General features: G+C 42.5%; 1 protein-coding gene across 1 annotated transcript in view; it reads left to right on the top strand.

The window, feature by feature from the left end:
* Nucleotides 1–13,117, top strand: part of LOC144769149 (uncharacterized) — a 1,798,260-nt gene that overhangs the window by 1,376,467 nt on the left and 408,676 nt on the right. The window contains exon 20 of the mRNA XM_078653155.1: nt 5,710–5,872. Coding sequence (XP_078509281.1) covers nt 5,710–5,872 — 163 coding nt within the window. The remainder of the gene's footprint in view (nt 1–5,709; nt 5,873–13,117) is intronic.

The raw sequence follows: 13,117 nt of genomic DNA, 5'->3' as shown, positions 1-13,117 counted from the left end.
TTATGTGCACTGCATTTCACTATAGCTATCTTTTTAGGAAATGTCAAGGCAGTCAAAAGATTGTGCACCAATTCTCCATACATAATTTGTGCTCCGTGTGATGTCAGAAAACCTCTTTCTTTCCAGAGCAGGCCAAAGTCGTGCGCTACTCCGAAAGCATAGCGGCTATCTGTATAAATATTCACACACAACTCTGTACTAAGTTCACATGCTCGTGTCAATGCTATCAGCTCCGCTGCCTGGGCTGATTTCTGTGGTATGCGTGCTGTTTCCACGATAGTATACAAAGTAGTGATGGAATATGCTGCCGAAGTCGTACCATCCGGTAGCATCAGGCAGGAGCCATCCACCCATAATTCTCCATCTACATCTGAGAATGGCGTATCCTGGAGATCGATACGACCCTTTGTCTGTTCCTCAGTCACAAAAATACAATCATGTGCTTCCAGTGCCTCAGGCTGAGTCATCGGGAATGGTAACAATGTTGCTGGATTTAATGTAGCACATCTCCTCAATGTGATATGGGGAGCCAGCAACGTTAGTTCATATCTGGTCAGACGGGCACTTGTTAAATGCTGCGTCTTTGTTTGATTCAAAAGGGCGTCAACAGCATGGGGAACCAACACTAACAGCTTGTGAGATAACACTATTCCCTCACTCTGACGTATTGACACAGCTGTCGCTGCGACCGAACGAAAACACCCCGGCAATGCCCGAGCAACAGGATCGAGCAATGCCGAGAAGTATGCACACGGACGCTGCCTGTCCCCGTGCATCTGTACTAACACAGATGACGCACATCCATCTCTCTCGTGTACATATAATGTGAAAAGTTTCGTGTAATCAGGAGTGCCCAACACTGGTGCTGAACAAAGGGCCTGACGTAACTGTTGGAAAGCATTTTCACATTCATCTGTCCAAGGAAGGGGAATTGGAGTGTCTTTTGTCAATAGCGCTAACAGTGGTTTGACTCTGTGTGAAAACCCCAGTATCCACTGCCTACAAAAGGACGTAAGACCCAAAAATGCTCGAAAATCTTTCTGTGTAGAAGGTGTTGGTGTGTCCAGGATGGCTTGGATACGATCTGATGTAAGTGCCTGCCCCTCCTTAGACAAAAGGTGGCCTAGGTAGGTCACCTTAGGTCTACAGAATTGCTTCTTAGATACCTTATGATTGTGGGAAGCCAAAAAGGAAAGCAAGGACAACGTACAAGTCTCACATTGCTCAGGGGTGTCAGCAGCCAATAAAATGTCATCGACATATTGAATAAGCACTACCCCCTCAAGCAAGACAAAGGAATCCAACTGTCTTTTCAATGCCTGACTGTAGATACTAGGGCTCTCAGTATAGCCCTGTGGAATTCTACAAAATCTATACGATCGATTATTCAAAGTGAAGCCGAAAAGATAACGGCTATCAGGGTGAATAGGGATCGAAAAGAAGGCGTTCTTCAGGTCGACAACCGAGAACGTTGTCACTGTTGGTGGGACCAAAGTAAGGAGTGTCGTAATGTCAGAAACAACAGGATATTGGGGCACCACTATCTTGTTCACCTCCCTCAAATCAATAATGAATCGATATACCCTAGTATCAGTGTCTTTTTTCAAGATTGGTAGAATAGGACTGTTACAAACATTGTATGGGACTTCTTCCACCACCCCCACTTGGATGAGATCCTGCACAATCTGTATGAGTGCCTCCTCACCCTCCTGTGAAATCCTATATTGAGGCAGGCGTGGCAACACAGCTCCCTCCTTCACACTAATGTGAACCGGAGGAATGACCATCTGTCCCACATCAGTGTCTGAAGTAGCCCACAACGTGTGAGGTAAAGAGGCTAATGCAGTACTTTCAGCGACCATACACACTCTCTCTTTTGCAGGGTAATTGTCATTTAAAATCACGTGTACTCCTTCAGGGGAGCAGCGGATTGTGGCTCGAAAATATTTCAACATATCTAGACCCACAATGTTGTCAGGCGTATTTGAGGAAAGCAAGAATGGACATGGTGCTGTAAATTTATCAACATGAAATGCAAGGGGTTGGGATAATGGGCTAAGAGAAGGTGTTCCATCGAACCCTACAGATGTGATCGTTAAGCCAGACAGGGGAGCCCTCGGAACCAATTGTTTAGACAAAGCGCTACGAGTAGCCCCTGTATCAACCAGAAACTGATCAGTAGAACCCAAAACAAGTGCTGTAACATAATGACCCTTCTGATCTACTGGCACTTCAACTGATTCCTCCCCCCATCCTACGCAATCCTATGCATATTGGGAATCATGACTTTCGGGGTGCACATAGTCAGACATGTGGTACTGATTTCGTCTATCAAAGGTATTAGACCCTCCTTGTTGTTGCTCCTTGGATTCAAATCTAGCCCTGTCATTTAGGTTACCTTGTGGTCCAGAGAAACCCCCACGATTTCTCCCAAAACCTCTACCCCGTCCCATAGCCCTGTGTTCTCGCGCTAAAGGACACTCATTGGCCCAGTGGCCTCGTTGCTTACAATATGCACATTGATCTTTAGCCAAATCTGTGCGGTTATATGTAGAATCATAAAAACCCCGACCCCCTCTATCATTTCCTCTCTGGGGTGGTCCATACACTTGTGCTAGCATAACTTTTGTTTTCAAATCCTTAGATTTCTTATCTTCATTACTTTTTGCTTCTAATTCCTGACGCTCGTAATACTGAGCCATTGTCAGGAGAGATGCCGGAGTCGAAGTCGTCCAGGAGCTTTCACTCGCTTTCAACCGAGCTGCTACTCCCGGTAATAAATTCGAGACATATTTGTCTACAAACAGATGTCGACCCGTGTCATCCGTCAGAGACTGACCACTAAAATCATGAAAAGTTTCTTCAAATCGCGTAAAGAAGTCAGAAACTGATTCATCTGTCTTTTGCTTGCAAGATGCTAACATAGTCCAGTCAATCTTTTTAGGGGGGATAATCGTCTTCAATTTAGTCAAAATGGCAGCAGGGAGGCCTAGAATGAGCTGGGGTGGTTTCTGCGCAGGTTTCCTAGCTCTGTCTTCCTCCTCATTGTCTTCCCATTTAGCTTTAAACGTCACTAAATCGTCAATTTTCCGTACTGATCTCCACATGTCAGGGGGTAATATAAGACCAAAGAATAAATCAATGTCAGCTAATGTCATAGTACAAGAATTCAAAGCCCCCTCAACTTCCTCATAAAAGGCAGCAGGATTTTTCCGTGGGTCAGGTAACGCTTTCTTTAAGGCCATAACATCCGCTCTATTCCAAGGAGTAAATACCCAATTATAGATAAAATACCCTCGGGCATCAGCTGAATTTTTATCTGAACTAGTACCCGCTCCTTTAGGAGGAACATACAAAGGCGCTGCCTCTCGCATAGGTTTAACATGCACAATCTCGACCTTATCTGAAGAAGAGATAGGTGATTGTTTCCCGTCGCCACTCAAACCCGTCTCTTTGTCGTCCGCCGTCTCTTGTCGTTTTTCTTCTCGTAACCGAGACGTCTCATCCCGCAATGCGAATAACCGTCGAACTGCATCAGCTGCCTGAGAAGGAGAAAAGAGACCTTTACGCAATTCTTTCTTACCTTGTACTATGTCATCAGGTTCAAGAACAGGAGAATATTTTCGAAAAGCCCCGACTACTTCATCAGAAAAGGTTTCAAGAAAATAAATGTTTTCCCTGTCCGGCCATTGTTCAAGAGACAACAATATTTCAGCAAGAGGAGTTTTACCCTTAAGAATACGATAAGAAATTTGTCGGAACTCCGCCATACGATCAGATGTTAACTTAGACCGCGTGTCTACCTTATCTTTAAGTGATCCAGAATCCTCATCTTCCCCTTTTGGAGCAGACGGGCCAGCATACGGAGGCGGAGAACGATCTAGTAATGAAAAGTCATCATCAGAATTATTAAAGACAGGATAAAGAGGCCGTCGAATAGGATATTGGCCAGATATCTGCAATCTACGTTCTTTTTCCCGTTTCTCTGCCGCTTCTTTTTGTTCACGTTGTCTCATTTCTTTCGCCTTCTCACGCACATTCTTCCTCTGCTCTTTCTCAATCAGCGCATGTTCATGTTTCTCACGCTCAGGTACTTCTTTCACCCACATTCGCACACTCTCAAACATGTCTTGTCTCGCTCGGCGCTTACACAGGCATTGTTCCACATACTCAATTTTGCGCAAATCAAACGAACCATACAAAGGCCATCTCAACTCAGGATCCTTCTTGGTATACTTCCTCCATAATGTGCTGTACATTATAGGAGAAAGACCAAACTTGATGTACATATCCCTATTCGGCGTCCCTTCTGGGGGAGCCGGCTGCGATTCTTCAAGACTTAACCGGTTTCCACAGCAGCACCACTTACGTAGTGCGCTAAAAGTAGGCATGCTAGAAATAGTGCGAAAAACGCAATATTATACAGAAAAAAAAAATAGCGCTTAATCGTTGCGCCGCTCACAACCATATGTTGGAGAAAAATCTCCACATTACCTACCTATATGTGTTGCAACGCATATATACCCATTTTCATAATCATAATATGATCGATCATCCAAACATCCCCATATCCATATCCATATCCATAAGCCACAGCAAGCGTATCCTAAAACTGCCTTGCTAATCACTGGCTACCATAAACACTCACAGTAATTACCATACAATGGTCCTTACCAAGCACGAGCGTCCAGATTCCACCTGCCAAGTTCCACAATTTGCTCAAACAGCTTATCCACAGCAAACCGACAGAAGAGGTCTCAGTCGAGGACCGGCGCCACCCAGATGGTCAGATCGGAAGGAAGGAAGAAATACCTCAGGATGCCAGGACTAAAAATGCCGCTGGCAGTGATCACTTCCCCGGCAGAGTTCCATTCCTTCGTCACGACCAGTCCTTCGAGCCTCCGAGTCGCCGATGAGCCCCACGTGACGGGCGCCAATTGATGAGTTCAGACCTCAGCAAGGCCCACAGCATTGTACAGAGTAGCACACTGAATACAAGCACATGGCCCCTTTTATACACAGTGGAAGGGGTTCAGTTTACAGTTTAGACAGAGGTTACAACCACGTAAGGACATTTCTAAACATATCAGTGGGTGGAGCTAACAGTATTTCTAGAACATGGGAGGGCTATGCTAATAAGGAACAGCTGTTACTTCTGCTGAGCATGCGCTACACTCTCAAGAAGGACTAATAATAACTGTTGCTAGGTAGAATCCACAGTGTAACTGGCAGAGAGGTAGGACAATCAGAACATTGAGCACATGGCAATGCAGGACATGAAAAATGGCAGATTCGAAATACAAAATGGAATCCGTATACTAGATATTTGGACTAATGCATTATGGCTTCGGCTAATGCTTAATAATACTGCTGTTTTATTTACAACACACTACCTTTTAGAAAAGAGAGGTTGTTTGTCTGCTCCCTCATCTACTTCCAGGATCAACTATGAGCTTTGATAGTCAGCATCAACCAGTCTGCATTGTACATCAGTGTTTGGGAGTAGCATGTGTTTGTTCCCACTAAAGGAGCCCAAAAGGACATCTAATACTGTGTGTCAGTATTTCTGTGTGGAGTCAGACCATCTTGCCAGGTAAAGAGTTTCAACCTATTATTGTCACATGTTGTACCAGTGCTTTATAGCAAGGTACAATTTGCATCAATGTCCTTCTTAAATGCATGCACACATTGTTATGTTCTCTTTTCTAGTGTGTGGACATCCTACAATTTCAAATCGAATTGTTGGAGGAGAAGATGCACAGGAAGGGTCATGGCCCTGGCAGATCAGCTTAGAGAAAAATGGTAATCATATCTGTGGAGGGTCTCTCATAACCAACCAGTGGGTGGTCTCTGCGGCTCACTGTTTTTCTAGGTAAGTCTTTTCACTCTGGCACTGTAGTCATTTATTAAGTAATTTCACCATATTTATTAGGAGTCATTGGTGCAGTATTCCCATATGTAATTCCACTCCACCTGATCATTAATTGCCCAGTGTTTTCACACAAGTTTCTCCTGGACGTGGGAACACCAGACCTGATTTTACTGGCCATTAAAAACTGCTGGTAAAAACGCTTTGGGCTCTAGCTGCACAGCAGCCAGGCCTCATTTCCCTGCACCTCCCTCCCTCCTTTTTAGGGAAAGAGATTATACCACACAGTGGCTTCCTCCACCACTGCCTCACAGAGAAGACCCTGCTCCCATTTACCAACTGCTCAGAGCAGGTGGTTTAAACCCTATGGAAATGGGAATGAAGTGCAGTTTTAGGACGTGTGAAACTGGGTCCACATAGGTATTGCTGATTCCATGGAGTATGAAACGAAAAGGGAGGTCTCCTTAGAAATCCAATACGGGACAAGGAGGAAGGTATAGTAAACAAACAAGCAAGTCCCTACAATACTACCCACTAGTCGTGGTTACTGAAAAGGAACACATTTCGCATCCACTGAGCACTCAGGAAACCACTAGTGCCACAAAAAACATTAGATTATCATAATCATAAAATAATATAACAATCAGTATAGTTTGATCATAAAAATGATTACAATTTATTCAATACAATACATAATTCTGCTCAGAAGTACCTTAAAATACAATTAAGTTAAAAATGTGTCAATCCACATAGAGATCTTAAAACAGAAAAAACAGGTTTATTTTTCTGTTTTAACATGTCTATGTGGATTGACACATTTTATTTAACAGAAGTTAAAATGAGGTTTCTTTATCATCAGGTTTTACACAGAAATTCATGAATTAAAGCAACAGTGGTTACTTAAGTTAAGAATGTATTGTTCATTTAATAAAAACTTACAATGTAACACATCTTCCTCATTTCGTACATAAAATCATAAAATAATAGCCTTATAAAAAACACAAATTTAAAATATTTTCTAATTATTCCTAAATTTAAAACAATTAATTCATAATTTAAAACCACCTGAGAGTATACTGCCTACGTGCAATTGAGAGGGGCTTGTTCCACCTACTATTTCCGCTGTATTGTGCAGTGTGTCCTTGTCCCTCTATTAGTTATTAATCATACTGCACTCTGTAAGCTATCTCATTTAAAGGAGGAACAAAATCAGTTACTATGGTATGGCCTGCCAGAAAACTTGTGCCCCCCCCTTTTTTTTATTTACCCGCATTAGGTGAAGGGAGATTACATCATATGAGGGATTTAAAGTACAATGTGCTATTTGTAAACTCGTCTCATAACTTTACAGTTACTAAACTCTTATTTTTAACTTTGTTCTAGTACTCCTATGTAAATAAGCTAGCCCGACTCTTACTTCAATTGTCTCTCCTTCATAACAATCATTCCTAAAATGATAATATGGTATGGATCAAAGGACCTTACTGTGCACTTTTAGCTAGCTTACCCACTGCAATATCAACAAACTTTAAAACAGTTCCAGTAAATAATACATCCTCACCCAGCAAACCTGCTATTTCTGCTTAATGGCATGTACGAACAGCATGTTAATTGAAGTCTGGATTCAGCAGGCTTTTGCGCTCAGCTATTAAAGCTGGGCTGCTACAAACAAACTATGTGACAAATGTCTTCTCTGCCGTAATTACAGAGGCAACATGCCGTTGTCTTACTCAGTCTTTTCCACGCTGGAAGGTGACTATGAAATTGGAGATAGGCAAGTCGGAGTCTTAGGAGCTTTAGATTTGCGTTTAGTCAATTCAGAACCCCCAGTTAATCCTGGGGTTTTAATTCGCGATAAGTTACAATAACCATCCACGTGTGAGACCTTTTCGCTAGCACCTCTCTGTCTAGCAGTGATGATACATTTTTACTACTCCCATTAATCGCTCTGTTCAATGCAGATTGTGAAAGGGATAGGGGCCATAATTGTGTCCAAATTAAAATATTCATGAGCAGTAAAATATTTCAGATCACTAATAGCCTCCAAACGACTGTCATAAGGTTTGAGTTATTATTGTTTCTTAGCTTATGACAAAATTTCAAACATGCCCCTAAACTATTTAAATGTTGTCTTCTTAGGCCAAACTCTAGTCCGATTTGTGCTGTTGAAGCTTGCTGTGGTAGATTAAATAGCCAACAGTATGCCCCTACTACGAGATTGTCTATAGTTTTAACGGCCGTCGCTCTCAAAACCTCCACGCCATATGTCAAAGATAGGAAATGTTTGGCTGTCATAACTTGTAGTAGGGGTTTGAGTGACAGGCCTTTAGGGGGTTCCTCAGGGAAGCAAATGCTGTTATTAAAGAGTTATTCCTTCTTTGTATCGCTCCACACTGGTTCTTAAATAAGCCCCATGCGTCAAATATTACCACCAAAGTATTTGACTCTTGCGCTCACTCAAGCCTAATACCTTCTCTACAGAATTTTGGGTGGTAAACTATTCCCTTCGTCACTAGCATAGTTTTAGTTTTAGTTAAGTTAACTTTTAGCCTGTGAGACGAGGCGTACAGAGCAGTTTTGATAATTAACGGTGAAGCCCCATCTTTGTATACCTAAGTAAGATAATATTGTCAGCATACAAAAGGTGGGACACTTTAAAGCTAGCCACAGACGGGAAGTGCGAGTCAATGATGTACAAATCAAGAAAAATATCCGCAAGATACAAACTGAACAAGAGTGGATCCAAGACAGACAGAGCCTTGTTTTAGGTCATTCATTGTTGGCATTTTTGTTTTCAATTGATGCGCCTTGACTCAATGTAACTCCTGTCCATGTATCTGTATACAATAATAGTATCGCTCTGAGCAGATCAAAATTCAACAAAACACAAATTTAGGTTCATTGCGCGACGCCTTGCTTGTCCAATAGTAAGTGCCAGCATTTGAACATTGATCAATGTACCAAGACCCTTAATAAACCCAGTCTGATTTCTAGGCAACAGATTTTTAGATTCCACCCAGTCCGTGGGTTCGCCCAGCAGACATTTGGTGAAAACTTGGCCTCACAATCCATAATAGCTATTAGTCGATAATTGACTGGGTCCGAAGTTTGTCCAGCTTTGTAAAGAGGGCCAGAATTGATCCCCTCCAGTTATCAGGAACGTTTTGGCTCTCCAGGAAGTGATTAAATACAGTTGTCAATGTCTCTACCCAGAATTGTAGGTGCTCTTTATAAAGAGCTTGAGGTAGGCCATTTGACCTTTGGGCCCCATCCTGACTCTATTACTAATGATTATTTCCACTGTTGTAGGTTGAATCACCCTGGAGAGGTCTTTTCTGATGTTATATTGACTGGCTGATTTTAAAGATTCAGTTACAATGGCTGCCCCCGGTACATGTCGCCCAGGTGTTTGCTTTAGGTTTTTTCTGGAATATTTGATGTCGAATGTTGGAATTTCCTGTTGGCAGATTGGTTGACTACCTTCCAGAATTCTCTTGAGTCTTTGCGTTTGGAGGCTTGGTAAATTTTGCACCAATACTGGTCAAACTCGATTTTGGTTTGGGACCTCATCACTTTTTTGTAAAATATCTTTAGCTTAGGTAAAGTCTCTCTCCAGACTCTTGAGGACGGGTTGTTTCTTAATACCCTCAAAGCGTGGTTCAATTTATTTTTGGCTAACGACAGTTGCGCTGAGATTTTTCTTGGAAAATAATTCACTATAGTTGCTCTAGCTGTTTTTCGGGGGCGCATTTTTCTCTAAAAGGAGCATAGAGAATGGCCCCAAATGATCCAGAGGATATTTACATGTATCTTGTAGTGTTTCCCAAAAATCTCTGGCTTGATGTTCAACTCTCACAATGCCGGCTACCGGTCACTGTATTTTTTTAATAACTTTTGTACTGTGGCATAGCCTATTTGTGGAACAGATTGTTTGTGGAATGTAATATTTAAGTTGATCATTTGTTGCTGATGGTCACTTTCCAACTTATTACCCAAACTGAAACTTGTGACCATATGATATAGGGGGACCGATACTAAGGAGTCATCTATAACTGTGTAGGATTTTACAGAGCGATATGATGGCTGTGCTGAAATATCCGGTGCCATTCAGCCATTTATACTAGTGAGCCCAAATGCTCCATGTTGTTTGCCGCTTCGTTCCCCTTTGTGTCTGCCCATTGTTTAAAAACTTGGATAGGTGGACATGCTAAATGTGATCAATAATGTCGATTACCTGATTCCTAAATGTGATCTGGTGAAGGTTCATATTAAAATCACGAGACAATGGAATTAGGGGCCCTGGATTAATTGATTCTTTTTGTCTGGTTGGATGGGGATGAATATAAACGTTTATTATCAACAAGGGTGATACATTAACTGATTGGCTGGACCAAACCTTTATTGCCTGTGCATTTGGGTGATCTATCTTTACTTTTTCAGTTTTTACGTCAAGATCCACTGATACATACAGAGCTAGTCCCTGTGCAGCATGTCCAATTGTATTTGTTTTAATTGCCGTTTTGGTGTAGCATAAATAAGCTGGGAGATCAATTTCTTCTTGAGCCCATGTCTCTTGCAGGAGCACCATTTGAAGTCTTCTGATAAAGGATAAAAAAGTCCTTATCATCCCTCTTTGCAGAAAATCCCCCAATATTCAATGCACAGATTGCAACAGTATTCTCTTGTTGTCCGATTATCGAACTGTTTTATTTTTTTGTGACCCAGAAAATAGATCACCAAGACCAGTCAGAGCTTTGGTGTGGAGCTTGACTTTCTGTACCTTCCTCAGTGCATGTCTCTTCCAAGATAGCTGTGGTGGGATGTATGACGTTACAACGCATACTTTTACTCCGCATACCATTACAACGCGGTATTTACAACGAATACCGTTACAACGCATAGCGCTTAGAGGTGCTGGATAGTGGTAAGTATAATTTTCTATTCCAACTCCAGTCCCCGTGGACACTAGGGAAGGTGTTGGATAGAAAATTAAACTTATTCCCTATCCTAGAGCGCCCCCCAGCGCAATGCGTTGTAATGGTATGCGGAGTAATGGTCGCGTTGTAGTGGTAGTGCGGAGTAAAAATTGCGTTGTAACAGGTGTATACCGCTGTGGTGAAACTACACGATTAAATTGATAGACTCCTTGCCTCTTTTAGAATTGAAGTTGCTACTAATTTTCAATTATTCGCCGGATTTTTTTGACCCTTACTTGCACCTTGAGCGCCCTTTCTTCCTTCCTCACTTTCTTCACAGGCACTAACCTCACGACCTTCTGGGAGGTGGAACTGTGGATAGTCTTTCTCCTTTTCCCTTGACATGGTATTACTCCAGTTTGCAAATGCCTCCGTTTCTGCTCACATCTGATCAGCTAAAGCACTTGCTGTCCAGGTGATCAATGTCGATTCTTCACCACCCCCTATTGGACCATTTAAAAATGTGACCAAATAGATGTTGGATGTCTCAGTATGACTTAACGCTGGTATTTCTTTGGCCATGTGTATCATTGTCTCTGTTTATTTTGTCAAACTGACCCCTTGACTTATATATTGGGTGGAATGTCACTTTGCAGAGGTTATTAGGTGGACTGATGTAAAACACAGGGGCTCTTAAACTTGACTGAACTAATCAAACTACTACCTGTTAGTTGGAGCCCTGCTCTACAATTTGCGAACACTGTTGTAACGCTGTACAGTCTTGTTCATGGCTCCATATTAGTGTTTTTTTTTTGTTATTTTGGCTTTATAGGAAATATACTTTTTAATGGTGGTTAGTTGGATTCCTCCTTTAGGAGGCCGATCACATATATTACTGTCCGTTGTGTATTACCTAGCATGCTACCAGCCTGGTTCTTTGGGCTGAGCTGTTTGCAATCATAATCAGCCAATGTTGTAGTTGGCCCCTTCTTGCCTAATCTAAAGTGGGCTTACTAACGTTGATTCTGAGCCAAATTGTTGATCATTTCCCTTCCTCCTTGATGGTACTTTAACTTAGGCGGATTCCGAATTAGCCCTCTTTGCATCAATGAATGCTTCCTCTACAGGATCTTCTTGCCTTTTGTCTGGAGTAGCAGCTGACTTTGTAGCCTTTGCTAGAAAAATAGCATAGACTTTGCCTGATTGACCACAAGGGAGATCCTTTGGACATTGGTTAACCTTCTTATTATGAGTTTTCCTGAGTCTATTATGCTGTCTTTGTGAAAGCTGGTCCAGTTCCCCCTGTGAGGCACACGTTGGCACTGCATGTACCTTTAAGGCTCTCCTTACTGGCGCCTTGCGGTTTGATAGATGAAATCTGTGATGAGAACTGGGGTCCAAGTTGGTAATCTGTCTGTTTCTACGCGACTCTTCAAATTCCGTCTTTTGTTGTTCCCACTCCGCATTGGTTATCTCTCCCATGTCATCTCCTACTACAGATGAGTTCCTGAGGGGTAATGTGGTGCCAGGACCCTTTCTATCCGGATTAGTTTGCCCTCAAGAGTCCATTACGACAGTGTCATTATGTAACTGCCCCATAATCTCTGCAAGCACAGTTTCTAGCATCTCTGGGACTGATGTCAGTGTGTCTAATACTGGGCTACAAGCACAGGCGGAGGCACAATGTGCATCGAATTGCGCCCTTTGCACTAACTAATTTTTGAGTCAATTGCAGAAATTCTAGAGCCATTGTATTTAAAATATCCACCTGAATATCAAGCTTGCATGACTGATGATTGAAATGAGTGTGGCAAAATGTCACAAGTATCGCTTCCTTGTTCCCTGGGAGATTGGTTATGAGGAATGTCGGCTTGTATAAAAATGGCTGGGGTATCCGGCGATGAGACCCAGTTACGACTGAACATGGCCCCAGCGATACTACTTCCACTCCCTGGAGCTCCCCCTGAAGTGATAAGAAGACGTTGTCTAGTTGGGCCTCAGTCCCCAAGGGTGTGGTGATGATGTGTTGACTTGACAATGGGTCAATCTCGTCAATTTCTGAGTCTAACCCCCGCTTGAGTTCCTTGCCGTCAAGGCAATTTATTTTGGTTTTAGGACTAGATGTGTTGTGGGGGGTATGATAATGTACCTCAGGTGCGACTTGGATGACCTTGCCTGAATTGAAGATTATATTTGGCTTTTTGCCCCTTTAAGGTTTTTCCATAGCGATTGAAGTATTGATCGCTCCATCCGAGTTTTTGGCCGACTCCAATTGTAATGCCCCTAACTCCTCTGCTCCTGTGTTCTCGCACCTGGATGCTTTTTGTCACCC

Source organism: Lissotriton helveticus, chromosome 7 (assembly GCF_964261635.1).
Source record: "Lissotriton helveticus chromosome 7, aLisHel1.1, whole genome shotgun sequence".
Taxonomy (NCBI): Eukaryota; Metazoa; Chordata; class Amphibia; order Caudata; family Salamandridae; genus Lissotriton; species Lissotriton helveticus.
The sequence above is the reverse complement of the archived record's forward strand: the minus strand, read 5'-3'. Positions and strand labels throughout refer to the sequence as shown.